The sequence below is a fragment of the Opisthorchis viverrini genome (genome assembly GCF_000715545.1).
Source record: "Opisthorchis viverrini unplaced genomic scaffold opera_v5_8, whole genome shotgun sequence".
Classification (NCBI taxonomy): domain Eukaryota; kingdom Metazoa; phylum Platyhelminthes; class Trematoda; order Opisthorchiida; family Opisthorchiidae; genus Opisthorchis; species Opisthorchis viverrini.
The window spans coordinates 1,502,944-1,519,464 of NW_008751664.1; the positions used below are offsets into that span (position 1 = coordinate 1,502,944).

Genomic DNA, 16,521 nt, shown 5'->3' on the forward strand with positions numbered 1-16,521 from the left:
TATCCTCCCATGTGCCACTTGATAGCATGTATTTTCCGTCCACTTTGGGATTACCGAGCCACCTCGTTCGTTGGGAATATCAACTTGTAATACATCCAGAAATTTCATGGCAACCGGCAGAAGCGACATACCATGATGACTAATACAGAATGGATGATTCCATTGTCTATCTGGCAGAGAGGTTTTTAACTGGAACTTCAAGAAGGCTAGCTTGCTTCTTATCTGACTGATTGATGCTTACCGAAACTGCTATCTCAATGCAGCTGTCGATGTGGTTCATAACAACAGAGCATAAACGGTATCATTGTGCTCATCACACGTTCAGTCACCCCCAAGCTCCTGATTCTCCTCTTAGCTAATTCTTAAGAAAGTGCACATCCGTCATAAGAACATGGAAAAACTTAATTATTTTGAAGAAAAATTCTTCTGTTTGTATCATCCTCATTCGGGCCACTATAGGAGAAATCGACTGTAAATAATCCGTTTGACTTTCAGAACTCTATATGTACAATATCACTGACACTCACAATAAATCAGAAATAAGTTGCATTAATGTACGTGGTACACAAACTACAAAGAAGCAAAGCGACTTAGTACGCTGTCTGAATGGCTAAGGTAATGAAACTGTTTCAAAGACTTACAATGCATGAAATAGAAAGAAATAAGGGGGGCTGCTGTGTGACCATATTGCGAGACTATTCCCGCTAAAATGCGTGGACATACAGTTAGGGAAGACACATGATGGATCTCGATTTTGAAGCGATGAACCAACAGACTGCGATAGGTAACAGACGGCCAGGGCATAGGAATGCTGCTGAAGGACCATAAGGAATGGCTACAGTGAGCAAAATAAATACGAGCTGAAAAGTTGTGAAGATGATTGCATGAATAAATAATGGGAGAGGAATCAGTCCAATCCATCGGACAGGATGAATTACGGGATCGTGTGTTGTGGAGTCCGAACTAACTTTTTCAAGGTCCGCGGCTTGATTTTGTGTAGACATGTCCGATAACTCTGTTTCATTTGTTTCTTCTTGGGCGGATTTATTTAATTGGTCGTAGCCAAGATACCATATCACATAGGGTAGGTAGATCAAAAGGAACATGTATAACTAAAATAAGGAAAGATAAACTAACATTGTAGCGTAAACTAGCTGAGAAGTAGAATGTGTTCAAACAACAGTCTACGCGAAATCTTATATGCAATATTATTGACTGACCTGAACTAGCTCGAGGGAGTAAGTGACAGCATCATCGACGAACTGATGAAATACGAAGATGCCAAAGCTGAAAACGGCACCAAACTGTTGGCTCAAAATGAATCCAATGTAACTGGGACCTGTTGAAACGAACGATTTAGTGAAGGGAAGTCACTCACAAGTTACAGGAACCCAAAAAATTGAATAGGCAAATCTGACCAGAATGAAAAGTCCAACTTGGTCTTGATTAACTTTTAATTGTCCCCACAGTGACCCTTCACAATGTCAGTAGTTCAATTAGGTCAGAGAAGGATGAAAAGTGACTGCGGTGAATCACCTGGATGCAGCGAATGTCACAGCTTAGTCACCTAACGGATTTTAATAGACCTCTTGAGCTGAAAAAACAACCAGTTGTCGCCACAGCGCTGGCATGCATGCATGGGACATTTCAGTGGCATATCAAAGAAAAACGAGTTGTTGATGAACAACTACGTTCTACATCCAAAGCAAGGATTGATACAAATACCGGGTGAAACAAACAAGAAAGATGTCTTCTATCAAACTACTTCAATATAGATCTGTTATAAAAATATACGACCAAATTCCGCTGATCACTCTGTCGGGAAGGACATCAGTTCCACTGAAATAACTTTATTATGCTAGCCAAGCTCAGAACAAGAAGAGAAAGAAGATTATGAATACATAATACTTTTACGAAGACATCAACAACCCTTAAGATTGATACAACTCATTAATCGCGAATGATGATAGATTTTCGGAATTGCAATGCTCAAACCAATAAAACAAAACAGGAAAGAATCTTGCAGAAGAAGGTGAGAGCCTATATTCAACATATATAGGAACTTCACCGGAATAAAAACCCAGCCAGTGAAGTAAAAGCAAATGGAACAAGGGAAGGCACATCGTTAGCCAGTCAAATGTAAGAAAATCAACCGATTTAGGCAAAGAACACAACCACTCAATCAAACCAAGTAAATTGGGAATCAAAGCAAAATGCAGTTGGAGCAAGGACCATTCGAAACACAGAACGAAAATTGCGAAAGATAAAGAGGGCACCGGGATGACCAACCAAATTGAAATAGAGAGCAGAGCGCAAGAAACTCCCAACAGACCAATCGGAACCAGAGGAAAGTTATTTAACCAACTGGAACTTGAAGGAAGAACGCTATCTGCAAACGGGTTGCAAACTTTGTTCTGTTGTCAAGCCAATTTAACAGAAACCGTTGAAAGCAGAAGTGGTAGTCAACGTCTGAGTGTCAGTTGGCGGGGAAAAGGACACTGCTGGTAGTTCATATGCGTAATGCATCAGATTCCGGAAATGAATAGGACTGCAGATAACTTCAGTTTTATAAGTGGCCCAATGGGGTCCATGAAATTATAGTGTCTGATAACTTGAACGAAAAGAGACTTGAATGTACATTATATATAATATAAAAATGTATATAACGCAATAAGTACTCTCAGCCCATAGAGAGGACAGAAACTAGCTCAAGTTTTTGCTTAGTATGATAGGAAGTAGAACCACAGCAACTCACCCAAACATTGGTAGAAGGATAGACCCAAGATTGACAGAAACGAACAGTTGGAATGTAGGATTCTGTACAGGCCCTGAGAGAATCGATATTTCTGTCTACTTCCGACTGAAAGGTGGGATGAATAGTATAGTTGTTTGTGATCTCTTATGGAATAGTGAACGAACAAAACGCATACCCTATCCTTCATGTTCATCTGAATGAATTCTTAAAGAAGAAAATACCCATTTCTGGTCCATCACGTACCACATGTAGAAACGGCAGTGATACTCCTCGTATCACACTCCTAATGCTCTGTCACGCGTTTCATTCATTCTGAAAGACCCATCAAGTAGTTTTAGTCCCAGAATTCCCACCAGACTCACTTAGTATTTGAACATTAAGAGAAACATAGGTGGAAAGTTTACAATGATTGGGGCAGATGAGAGAATACAGTTTGATATCTTGGCAGTTGTTGCAACTGAAGTATGCTGACAGCCTTGCGCAGCCCATCCATCTGAAGGAAATCACGAAAGAAGGATTAAAATGAATTCTAGTTGAATGCAAGGTAAACAACATAATTTGCAACTGGGCGTTTATCTCCACGACACCTTTGAATTGCGTGATTCTCAATCCTTTATACTATGAGCTACAGCCCGATTGTTTCAGACTTCTTTCTTATCGAGTTCTAATAGCGTGGACGTTTCGTCTGATATTCTGCAGCCTCTCAGACATAGAATTATGGTTATGATAAACAGCCGAATCCGACCAACTTTGTACTCTTCTTATTAGATCCCATGGAGGTGATAACGTTTTTTAAAAAGGTTGCAATATTATCTTAAATTTCTGACCGACAAGTCACGAATCCCTCAACCGGAGTTTGAAACTCATGAGCTGGCACTGAAATTATGCTCAATATTGCCTGTCACAGTTTCGTTCTTTTATCTGATTACACCAAGGGCCGATCAAAAGTCCACTGATTGCACTCTTAAAGATTCCTTTGAGGAGATTTCAAATTGAGCAAATTACCAGTTGAGCAATTTTGGGTTACTTTGCTCACATTATCACTACAATTCCTGTAAGTTAAGCAAATCTTCTGTCACCTTTCGGGAAAGTACCAACAACTTCACTCTCGAAACATGGTATGACTCGTCGTCTTAAATTCACTGGATTCGATTTCCGGTTTCTCTTTCCACACAAAAATGAAGCACACAACTACTGACAAATCGAGTCTCCTATTGCTATTAATGAAGGTGACTGGATTTTCTAAACGTGTTTTTCACCAAAATTAGTGGTGTCATTTGCGTAGTTAACTCCTTGCAGTATTTTTCTTTTCATGTAAATAAAGTGGCTTTTTTCGACCGAAACCCTAATGTGCTTCAACTCCATGTCTAGTCATAATTTAGCTTTTATCAGTTGTTTACGGGTTCCAGGCAAATCTCGGTTCGACTGGTGTACAATGTGAAAAGTTGTTTGGGCAAAACTGCATAGTGGACTGAGAGGCTATGATCCAACGTTTCGAATGCCGTTTTCGAAGTTTTTTTTACTAAAAATTGAATACACACGAATTGCGGCATTATTTGGGTATGCCCTCGTGTCCTCTGGGTCAGCTGGCAGTCGCATGCAACTAAGTTGCGTACTTTAGCTGCGATGCTCTCCCGTCTGTTGTTGCTTTTGAGGTTTGGGCTCGCCCAGACCACCGTGTCTACTGAGGTATCGTGGAAAGACAGACGGGATGATTTCTCCACTATTACAGCTGACGAGTTCAGCTGTGTTAATCTCTAGTGCTTGAGTTCACGTCCGTTCCACGTGCAACTTGAATCCTGACTGAAGTATATGTAGATAATCAAAGTTTATTCAATGATTTGGTTCAATTGCGTGGAGTGGAACGGGTGAATCGCTTTCAAGTCTCTTAAAATCTGAATTGGATTTCTTGGAGGAAAACGCGCGTACCATTTGTGCAGACCAGGACAAGGATTACATGCATCGGTGATCAAGGGAATGAAGATCGAACGGACAGAAGTGCATCACTTCTTGAGATTCACAGACGCCGACCATTGAAAACTCAACTGACTAAAAATGAAAAGTTTGAAATCGTGACATAAGGCATCACCATTTCGTTAACTACCGTTAAAGTAGCGCAAAAGACCTGTTAAGGTTTTTTTAGATAACCATTGTGGTTCTCACTGCCAACCAACTGCCTCAGAACCAACCATATAATTTATTCCGAGTAGTGCAACCATGCGTGTCCTAGTTGAGAGGCAACAATGATCACCTCTGAGAAGGCTGACAATGCCTTCGGTCCTGGTGTTTCACTCTAATTTTCGGCCAAAGCTTTTTTCTCAGTCATTTTTGGAGTATCCGAACGCTACCTTTTTTAACTTATGGCCACAGCTACTCTCTTCGATTAATAGCTTCCTACGTCAGTACACACGGACGAGATACTCTTGGACTAAATAAATATCCATGTGAAAGTACCTCAAGTTTCTGTACTTTCTCCAAACCAGCTGAGGTTTCATCGTCTCCATTCGTCTTCCACGTTGTCCATTATCTTTGTATTCCATCCCGTGATGCACAGTATCTGATTCTTTAACCACCGCACCCTAGATTTACCCTAATTATCACATCCGAATAACGGACCATGTTTGTGCTTGAGTGATGTTCCTGGTAAACCTCAGGCGAAATAAGCATGAACAGATCCGACTCCTCAGACACCAAAAATATGGAAACTAGCTGCCTTATTGGTTCGGGTCTTGAGATGTGTTCAGCTGTTGTTATTGTTGGTGAGAGGCGCTGAAACTTGAGACACGAAGTACGTTGAATCGAAGAGAATTGGAATGGTTAGTGTATTTGTATTGAAAAAATTCGTCTTTTGGTTGCCCCGTAGAAGATACCGCCAAAATGTAAAATCTTAACTTGAGACACGAAGTACGTTGAATCGAAGAGAAGTGGATTGGTTAGTGTATCTGTATTGAAGAGATTCGTCTTTTGGTTTCCCCTTAGAAGACACCGTCAAAATTTAGAAGCCGATTATTTCATTAATTGGAGTGAGATGTTGCAGAACAAAAACGGTAAAAATAAGCAATGAATGCCTGCTCGGATGCGACCTGCCGGAAGTGCTCTGGAAAAATTAGTAAGGTTGGTCTCAGGTTGGAACGAAATCTAGTATTTTTCCAGAAACACGGCGAGTTGAATTACCTGCGAAGTAGACTCTTCGATGAAAACACACCTTTTCCACAATGGCCACCCAAGCGGTAGATAGAGAACAAAATGTTGGAGTTTCCTCTAATGTTGGCTAACCACAGTACGACTTCTTGTATATTTAGGATGTTAGACAAACTGGAGGATGTCTGTATGTTCTTTTAAAATGCGGTCGTTGGACAGGGGTACAAGGTCAGTACTTAAACTGGAATAATAAAGGAAGTTACTCGGAAAACCCTCTGATGGAGTCTTGAAGAAACAAATTTCCATTTTCGGCAATTTTCACACCTTTGTTTTACCGGTAGCTACTGATGGTCCGACACAATGCCTTAGATGGCATGCCACGTTTTTATATCGGTAGTCCACTCGTGTTCTCACAGTTTTTGTTCTCTTCATGGAATGGATGGTTTCATAGGAAACTTTCTGATGTACAATACCTCTACCACTACTACTGAATAGTGCTGTACTAATCCGTCGCTAGTAGTATTACACGCCAAACGGTTAAATTCTCAAATATACATGAGAACCTTGAGTATGATGTAGTGGGGCAGGGAATCGAGATTGACTTACAAGTATATCTTTTAGGGATGAAACGAAGCGCAAACAGCAGGCAGATAATAAGGCCTTCTGAACAATAGAAACCCAAGCGGCTCTGAAGTGAGGTGAACGTGAAAAGAACATGAAAAATGAATCTTCTTCGACCGCTGGGATCAGAAATTAGGAAACATTTTCTTGTTAATTAGTTTTGCTTTTAAACCGCAGTGCGTGCCTCGAGATCATTTGCTAGGTGAAGAGAATACAATCACAAAAATGAACCAACCTTACGAAAAGTATCGGGCAAGTAGTTTGTTAACTAAAGTTCTGAAGTTTATGCACAGCAAGCTGGTCATCTGAGAAGGCCGCAATTTATATGAAATACGACTTCATCTAAATGGGTCTACGAAAATTGCAGGTGCAAGTACCGGGGTAGATTTAAACTCATCGATCACAAAATTTAATCGAGATTCTCGCAAATGCACGAATGCTGTGTCTAAGGTGAGCTTATCCTCACTATTTTCAGCCTTCAAACCACAGGATGAGATTATCAGTGGTCACTATCTACTGGTCTCCAGGTTCACTGTATATCTTCAAATAAAATGAACAAAAGTGGCTACCTTTCAGAGCGGATTGAGGCCACCATCCACGTGGTAGGGTGCGGTAATTACTACAGCATAGAAAATTTACTTCACTACTCCGGTGGCACAACGTTAAAGAAATAACATTGGTTCTGACTGCGATATAATAGTGCTTCGGAAGACAGGTGGTCAAAAAGTGGCCCCACACGTTCACCCGTTGAACTTGTCATTCGAGTTTGCACCCGCATTTGTGCCCTGCATTTACCACCACACTCAGTTTTGTGCAAATACTTTTCAAATTTTAATGGAGGTTCCACCGATGCACGTGCCAAAACTCAATGATCATTCTAGTTCGAGTGGAGGTGAAACTTTTGCAACCAAATTGCCGAGAAGAGCGAACAAACCAATGGCCATTATTACAGGGTATGCTTCAATTGCAACTTTCATTGTTTAACTGCAGTCGGTCTATGTTGAAAAGTCAGGAACCGCTGTGCATCTGTTTCATATCAAATCCCGGCACGGCCATTGGATATGCACTGCTGATGAGCTCTAATAAGAGCGAAACTCGAGTCCAGTGCTTCCTTTTGGTGTGGACTCACCGGAATAATTACGCCAGAACAGGAACACGGCCGTTCAAACAAGAGTTTGGTGGCTATGAGCAAAAATACTTGCCCCGCGAAACCCCAAAATTGCAACCAGAATTCTGCCCAGTGGGTTTCAAGCGTGTGCCACGCTACCTAACTGGGAAGTCCTGACTGGCGGGTCAATCGATCGTCACAAAAACCAGGACAGTTACTGGGTCGTCGTTCGATGAACCGGGCACACCAATCACATCGCTCAAGTGTGAACACGTTTCGCCTGTTCAAACATGATGATTCAGATGCGTCCAACGTGCGTCGGTGGAGCAGTGGTTACACGCTCGCCTCGCATGTCAGATGTCTGCGGTTCAAATCCCTGCGGGGTCATTGGATATGCACTGCTGATGAGCTCTAATAAGAGCGAAACTCGAGTCCAGTGCTTCCTTTTGGTGTGGACTCACCGGAATAATTACGCCAGAACAGGAACACGGCCGTTCAAACAAGAGTTTGGTGGCTATGAGCAAAAATACTTGCCCCGCAAAACCCCAAATATTGAGAACCATTAACAGTGCACATTTCAGGAAACCCCATTGAGTTTGGAGCCCTGGAACTCCCGCCTAGTGGTTCGAAAAGTAACCCGTTCGGTACCGAGCAGCAGATAAGAACCATGATGAATTTGTACTAGACGGGATATGACGCCACTCATTCTTCAATCACGGAATCCACAACACGTGGTCATGTTTTGACTGGCTGCTTGAGTGGCGACTATTCAGATGGAATTTCCATCCATCGTATGAACTTGTTCTTCCTCTGAGCCACCAAGTTTTGCTGATTATGCTCACTTACCCTCCAAACGAAGATCACGCAACTGTGAGACTCAACCCAAAATAGATACCTTTCCTAACACTCTTCCCCAAACTCTCAAATGTTGAGTCACAAAAAATCTACTCTCAGCAAAGACGGAGATTCAAGATACACATACTGAAGGCCTTGTTGCGTTGCAACACCAGATAATTGTTAGACTGATCTCATGTATAAAATATTGGTTCTAGGACGGTAAAGGGTTGCACAACACAAATTTGTTTCGCATATGTTTCATACCTACCAAGCACATATTATCTTTCCAAACAGATTACTTTTAACCGCTTCCATAAAGGCTCATGCTATGTCTTTTCCTCATCAAAGAGCACCTCTAGGAAGGACAGTTTTCCAGCTGTCCACTCAGATGATCTGTTAGGAGAAATAGCATGAAGGACAATCTCTCTACGTCAAATCTGGCTCTGTTGGTTTGTCGAATCCCATTGAAACACAAGAAGCCAAACAGTGACATTTGATAGTCCTGCGCAGAAGAAATTGGAACCGAGAAACCACCATCCTGTTGAGAAACAACAGTATTGTCTTCCGCCGGATGTGCCTTATAATGTATCAGTGCGTGTACTGAAATGTCTCCTCGAATGGTGATGAAACTATGCAAGTCAGTATTCAAGCTGGACGAACAGACCACAGCCACCACGTCGAATCCCATTGAAACACAAGAAGCCAAACAGTGACATTTGATAGTCCTGCGCAGAAGAAATTGGAACCGAGAAACCACCATCCTGTTGAGAAACAACAGTATTGTCTTCCGCCGGATGTGCCTTATAATGTATCAGTGCGTGTACTGAAATGTCTCCTCGAATGGTGATGAAACTATGCAAGTCAGTATTCAAGCTGGACGAACAGACCAACAGCCACCACACTATCAAGGCTTGCCTATGCTGGTACGTTTGATTTGTTGCCATTAAACTACACGGACCTCATCAGGCTAGGGGAACCAACGCTACGGAAAAAAACATCCCAACCGCTCCATGCAATCTGGCGAAATTTAAAAGATGCAATGATGATGAAAAGAAAATTCGGAAGAGATGGATAACTACTTAGGAACTAGTCTTCTGTGCACATCGGTCTGTAAATGGATCGTATCCTGCCTAATTGATAATGGGTGCATTACAAAAGGAAACGCCCCTTAAGAACAGTATGGATAAGAAATTGCAAGACCAATGTATCATGTCTTGGTAGGACCACACACCTGTGGCTACACAGTACAATGCATGCCTATTAATCAGAATTTTTTATAGGTTGAAATCTTCTGGGCGATTCGTTAAACGTGCACTTGAATTAAAAACAGTCAACGGATATTTAGTGTATTTTGGCTTTACGAACAACGAAATATCCCTACTACTCTTAACCTGTAAGTGATTTTCACATAAAAAGAGGGCGCCCACTATAATCATAGTCGTTCAGGCTGAGGACTCTTCACTCAAGAAGCCAGTTAACGGCGGAACACCGGAAAATTAGCTGACTGACTGAAGCTAGGTGACAATGAAGCCTTTCAAGCACTAATCAGACGACGTTCGGCGACCAACCGGAAGCAAGTGGTTGGAAAACCAAGAAATTTGTGGTCGACGATTCCCAACCATGACTGGGCAGCTGCACCTAAGTTGTCGGCTTATCAGTACAGACGTATTTCGCTTGAAGGAAATAATATCTGTTAGTCCAAAGATGTCTTGGAACCATCCGAACTAAAAATGGAGTGTTCGTGGAATCCACGAAGCTTTCAACCGAATCAGCAGGGGACCAATGTGGATCCTCTAACGGAATTTCGGCTGCCCGTAAACCTCACCAAGTCGTTTCACGTTAGGAAGTGGCCTCGGGCGTAGATTTATGCAAGCCTATGGATGTCGGAAAGCACCAGCTAGCCATGCGCTTGAAGTTTGGACGGATGAATACGGTGATCTACATAAAAGAACGCTTTTGAAAGTCACAGTCAGCTTACATAGAATTACCCTGTTAGTCTACTTTTCGAGTTTAGCTATTATGACCTATTATGACTCTGGCAAAAGGGTTTTGGGCTCACCGTTGATTGCATTTAACCTGCTACCAGACTTAAATCTAGGTTTGAAAGGCTCTTAAACGGATATGCTGAAGGGTTAAGGTTTTTCAATTAGCTGCCCCGAAGAAAATGAGCCACTGGTAGGGCTAGTTGAGCACTTCAGATCAAGGGTGTGTGAACATAAGTCAGAGGTAGAGAGAACAACGTAAGACTTTCACCCATGTTAATTACAGCTCAACTCCTGTGAAGTTCTGAGTCCACCCTGTTCACAATGTCCAATGTCGGAAATCTCACAAATTAGGCATTTCTTTGGACTCTTTAGGGGAATTTGGAATTCCGGTCTTGGGAAGCTAACAAGGTCATTACAAATAAATGTGTAGTTTTTTCGTTTGGTTATCTCACAGCTGCTCCGTAGACGAACTTACGAAAAGTGACAGGTTCGTTTGCAGAGCCATCCGGGCCATGAAGGCGAATTCCCATGTTGGTGCTCGGTCTACGACAAATACATGTTCGTAAGCATGTTGATTTCCAGCCGTGTCCTAAAAAGTTAAACATGACAGCATTCGAAATTGGGAATGAGAGAGACAAGAGTAGTGCTGAATGTAAGCAGGGTGACAGAGCTGCGAGGTAATATTACTGTAGCCTTATCCAGCGGATATCCAATCTGGGAAGCAATCAAGGTATTAAAGATCGCCGAAGAACATTTAGGCGGTATTGGCATTGACTGATTGCATGCCTAGTAAGAAGCTATAGTTCCAGTTTCGTCGTAGATCTTTCTTAACCCTCAGGCAAGCAGTTTGACAGCTATCCAAATGTTTGTCATTCGTGCTCACCTGAGGAGCGCTCATAAAGTCAAAATACCTGTCCTGGGTTCAAATAAGCTGATCCAACTTCGGTGATCTCTTTTAAGAACATACGCTGTGCAGTCGGCAGAACGTTTGTTAAAAATGCCCATGACTGGCTTTTATATATTCATATGGGCGGTCCTCTGAATAAGGCATTCCGTCAGTAAGTAACTCCCGCAGCTAGGGCATTGGTCAAAACTATTTTTCACAATCGTAGCCAGTCGATCACAGCTTTCGCTGAAGCTCATTTCACGAAAATCCTTAAATCAGCATTAAATCAACAAAAAATATCCATGAAAGGTTAAGACGCACGATTTTTTTGGCTTTTGCAACCTCTGTTGAACAACTGTTACTCACTTACATAATCTGATTTGCCGGAAATGTTGTAGACGGTCGCCTGATTCTTCGAATTCACATCCACATCACTGTCGTTTGGACAGTCCTTCCTCTATCGTGGTGCAGTTATCTTGGCGAGTGTGTCACTGGACTCGGGTTCTGCTATAATCAGAGCTACTTAGGCAGCAAACCTTTTCTTGGCCGTGATATGATTTAAGCCGCGACACCACCAAGTTAACACCACTCACCCAAAACATCCCATCCGAGCGGGCAAACGTGTTAACGCTTGTGTGATGTGGTTGGTTCGCCCAAAGCCTCGGAAGATGAGTCACCGCGGCCAAGGATTTACAATGACGGTGAGTTCTGGTAAGAGTGAAGTGTGCGTTTGATCCTTTCCCTCTTTTATGTAGACGCACCGTAATAATTGCATTAGGAAAGAAACAGGGCTGGTCAAACGAGGGTTGTGTGGGTGCAAATTAATTTGCTTGGCCATCGGGCCCGGTAAATGAAGAGGTCATTTTAGCCAAATTTAGCTCGTCAGAACTCGATGAGCTCTGCGAAATTAAAGATGAACTTTGGTAATACACTAACTCACGGAAAGTAACCATTTGAAGAGAGACCAGTTCCAAGGAGAGCTACAGAGAACATTCTCACTAAGATTTCCGCAGGGATTCTCGTTGCTGTAAAGGCGACTCTATTCAGTTGGAAGACGCAAAGATTCACCTCCACAAAAATTGCATCAGAATACGTGGAGACGAATTCCAACTGCTGTGGGGCGCAAACCAGCACCCCGTGGAGGCTGACTGATGAAAAATCAATTAACTTTATTAATCCAGCCAAAAAATGGTCCGGAATTCAAATCTGAGAAGATACTGTCATAGTTCGATCAGTGCTAAACCTTATCCCACATTGCACCACTGGCCTTGAAATTCAGTCCTTAACTTACAAATTCAACATCACATTGGAGGTATGCTCACGCGCTGGTTACTTTTTTGACGGATGATGCGGTGAGTACTGCTGCAGAGAGGACGTGAGTTAGAACACTCACTCAGGTATGCTGGGGTTTCTACCGAGTCGCTACTTTGACATTAGACTGGTGAAATCCACATCAAATGCCCTTCTTGAGGAAGGGATTGTAGAGACTGTGCTGCGGACCATGGTATTTCGAACGTAGACTTGAAACTATTCAAACGCCTTGGCGAAAGCCGGCAGAGAATCAGCGACCACTTTTAGGGCAGTGTTTAGTACAAGTTTTGAAAACGATAATCTTCTTATTCAATACATTTGGTCTTGAGTACATATTATGATGTTTTTTTCGAAGCAAGATACAAAGAATGGAGGTTGGCCAGCCCAACAAATGCCAAGAAGTCTGATTTCAAATGACAGCCATAACTTCTGATGATTATCTGAAAAAGCTACTGCCATTCAAAACCATCTTTGCAAAGTCCGACACTCCTCTGCACTAAATTATAATGGGCCAAAGAGAATCTACTCCAAAATGCTAAAGGAAACCGTGGTTAACGCAGTGGTCAATATGTACAGGGTTCATGCCTCTTCCCTGTCACCTATGTACAAGTGTCATTTACAAGAATCCTTGTCTGCCGGTTCTCTCATCCATTCCAGATTATTCTTGTTTTTGCAACAGAAAAGTGAAGATTTTGCCCCATTATGCGGGTAATATAATCGGCTCACATAAAACACGATGCTGAGGGAGTAATGAATGCCGCGTCGAGTGGTGAAACGAATTCAGATAAAGTACTGTGCTCCGAATAAACCAAATTATTTTTTGTTTTGCTTAAAGTTAGTCATCAGCCACACCTTTCTGAATAGCTCTTAACTGTACTAACTTAATTGCCTTCGCTTTTTGTATCCCTAAAACCACCGTTTTACCAACTGTCATTTGTAAATGTTTACAGTTGGCTCTTATACAGACTATCATCAGCAAACATGAAAAGGATGGGACTGAAATCGGGTGAATAAGAACTTGTTCGGTCGTTTAGTGAGATTTTGCTTTGTACATCAGTCTGTGCTGATAAGCCGAGAAGAGCTGTACAGCTGTTTCATTCTTATTGGAAAATATCAGCGGTGCGAACCTCAGGAAACTCCAGAGGGTTTCGAAACCCCACACTCCCTCCTCAAATTTTGTCACCCCAATAATAGAGATAAGTTCAGAAGAAGAAGAATACATCCACAAGACGAGTAAAACTTCCATTTGAGAAGTCATCAACCGAGCAGCTACTCAAAACATGATCACGTGATGTGGATTCCGTGGCTGGAGGATCAGTGGCGCACATTAATCGCACGGTTGATTGGCAGGTCGTGGCCGAACAATTAATTGTTCAAGCGGTTGTTCCAGGGTTTTAAACTCGATCGAGTTTATTAGGATGCTTTACTTAAGAGACTAAATCTCGACTGAAGACAGGTATTTTTACGAAAAATTGCAACCATTTGCCAAGAAACAACATATGAAAGCGAATAAATCGGTTCGGTGTTTAAAGTGACTGGTGTCCAGGCGGTGAGAATCCAACAGTTCATCTGTTAGATTCGGGGCTTTACTGCTGAATAATTGACCGCAGAACTCTTTACATCTAAAAGTTCATACGACAACAGCGTGTGTCTCACACACCACTGCAGGACGAGCAGCTATTTATACAGGTCGGCTTGCTAGTGGCCATTGAAGCTACTAAATACGCACCTCAGTTTCGTCAGAACCCTCATCCTTTTGTCGTAGTGATTTTAGTCTGCTTGGCTTACTCTCTAAGACGAGTTTATTTGTTAAGGGATCAAATCAAGAGTGCACACCTTTACACTTATGGGACTTTGATAACCGTCCTTCAAATAAGCCGGATATGTGGACTGCCACCACTTCACCAATACTACTAATGACCTAAGTGAGCCAATCTGAGTTAACCAAACAAATTAGAGTTCTTCTATACGTACTGGAGAGCTTCCAGTAAGCGAGCCTGACCACAAGCTATCAGTTAGGTAGTACCACGAGTGCTTTAGGTTTGGTCGACAAGTTTTCGCACGCAAAACATAGATCATTTGGTCTCGCAAAAGTTTATCTATAAATGGGATAGGGAAAAGATTGGATAATTATTACCACTTGTACTCACTTCTAATTGGTGTTTACAGCATAATTCACCATAAAGCCTCCAACCAGTATCTCAACCTTAACTGTGTCCAGACAAATTTCAAAAGGGCCCTCTTGTATCCTATGACAGTTGACCAAAAGGACGAGTCAATTAGAAGCCCCAACAATGGCTTCACTGCTTCACTATAATTCCATACTTTGCATTGGTGAGAGGATTTTCTGAGAGGTAAAAGGAAATTCTTTGGGATGAACATGAGTCCCTGTTTTCTTGATTTTACTACCAGTCTGCGGACCTCGATATGAAGCAGCAGACGAGGCCTACCTGTTTAGACAGGTGACCGAACGTTACAAAGTACATAGGCAAAACGACGCACGATATTACCCACCGGGTAGTTTTTCTATTTATAAGGCCCATTCGTGGACGTTGCACAAGCAAATCAGTCACGCAGGAAGGAACTAGCAGAAAACGTCTCTACATCTCAGAAACTTTGGTGGATGTATTTAGGGATCCCATAAACACCAATATAACGTGAAAGTCAGCGGGCTTAGGAATTTGTTTACTCTTGGATTAAAGGAAAAAAATACAATTAAGACCAGTAATTTTGGATTCAACAATTCTCATTTTTAAATCGTCAGCTTGTTGACAAACAAAAGTGAAACTCGAGAGTCCTCACTTACCAGGGCTAACACACGTATCATTAAAGAAAAAAATACAATTAAGACCAGTAATTTTGGATTCAACAATTCTCATTTTTAAATCGTCAGCTTGTTGACAAACAAAAGTGAAACTCGAGAGTCCTCACTTACCAGGGCTAACACACGTATCGTGTGCACCAAGTGATCAGCCCAGTGGCTTGCGTTCCACGGAAGAGTATAAAGCGGTGATGAAAGGTTGGTACCAGCACTGGCCTGGATGGCTTTCCCTTGGTATTTCCCATCAATAGTAACCGAAATGTTGAGTATGGGCTGAATGGACCAAGCCAATATCCTTGAATCAATTGAGAAGTATCCGAAACAGTTATTCATATACCACTCACATGAAACTTTCATCAACCTCAAAGTAAGAATTACCTGACTTACCGAATATGGGTCGAAGTTAATATTCGTCTGGCTGGTTCCTTGTTGGGTAGTAAGAAATTGGAATTTTTCGGGTTTGTGACAAGGAGAACAGGCCACGTTGACGCTTTAACATTGACGAAAGAGACCATGTCATCGTCGACAGCAATAACTCGATAACTAGAATTTTGGCAAAACATATGGGGTTAATTGATTAGACGCAGATTTAGGCAGATGGGCGAATAAAATGTGAAATGTTATTCGCGGCAATGACTGGCAAAATTACCCAGGTTGAAACAAATCTAAACTTTATTTGCCAGCGTGCCATGTTGAAAAGATTGTTGGAGCCTTAGCGAATATACACTCATTTGCAAACTAATTTGGTTTTTCAAGAGACTCACCTGGAACCCAGCTGAATCTCTCGTTTGTGATGTTCCCAGGCAACTGAATGTGCTGCACCAGGCCGCCTCATGTTTCAGTCACTACGATATTCGAGATATCGCGATACATGTATATCTTTGTAATGTACTACTCATAAGGTTGCTGAAAATCCGTCGATAGCCCACGACCGGTCTCACTCTTTTTGGGGCTCATTAGGTAGGCGCAGTTCCCGGGTTTCCGTCAAACTTATGTTCTACTTGAAACCTGAGAACATAACAAGCGAGAGATTCAGCTGGGTTCCAGGTGAGTCTC

The 16,521-nt window shown here is 42.1% G+C and overlaps 1 protein-coding gene across 1 annotated transcript in view; it reads right to left on the reverse strand.

Annotated features, from left to right (window-relative positions):
• Positions 1–451: 451 nt before the first annotated feature.
• The window catches only part of T265_12637 (hypothetical protein), a gene marked incomplete at both ends in the record, with an annotated part of 22,801 nt that continues 6,731 nt past the window's right edge, over positions 452–16,521 (reverse strand). Inside the window, 7 exons of the mRNA XM_009164719.1 lie at positions 452–1,112; positions 1,221–1,339; positions 2,756–2,860; positions 6,503–6,584; positions 10,923–11,036; positions 15,580–15,760; positions 15,853–16,008. Of these exons, the coding sequence (XP_009162983.1) occupies positions 726–1,112; positions 1,221–1,339; positions 2,756–2,860; positions 6,503–6,584; positions 10,923–11,036; positions 15,580–15,760; positions 15,853–16,008 (1,144 nt within the window). The remainder of the gene's footprint in view (positions 1,113–1,220; positions 1,340–2,755; positions 2,861–6,502; positions 6,585–10,922; positions 11,037–15,579; positions 15,761–15,852; positions 16,009–16,521) is intronic.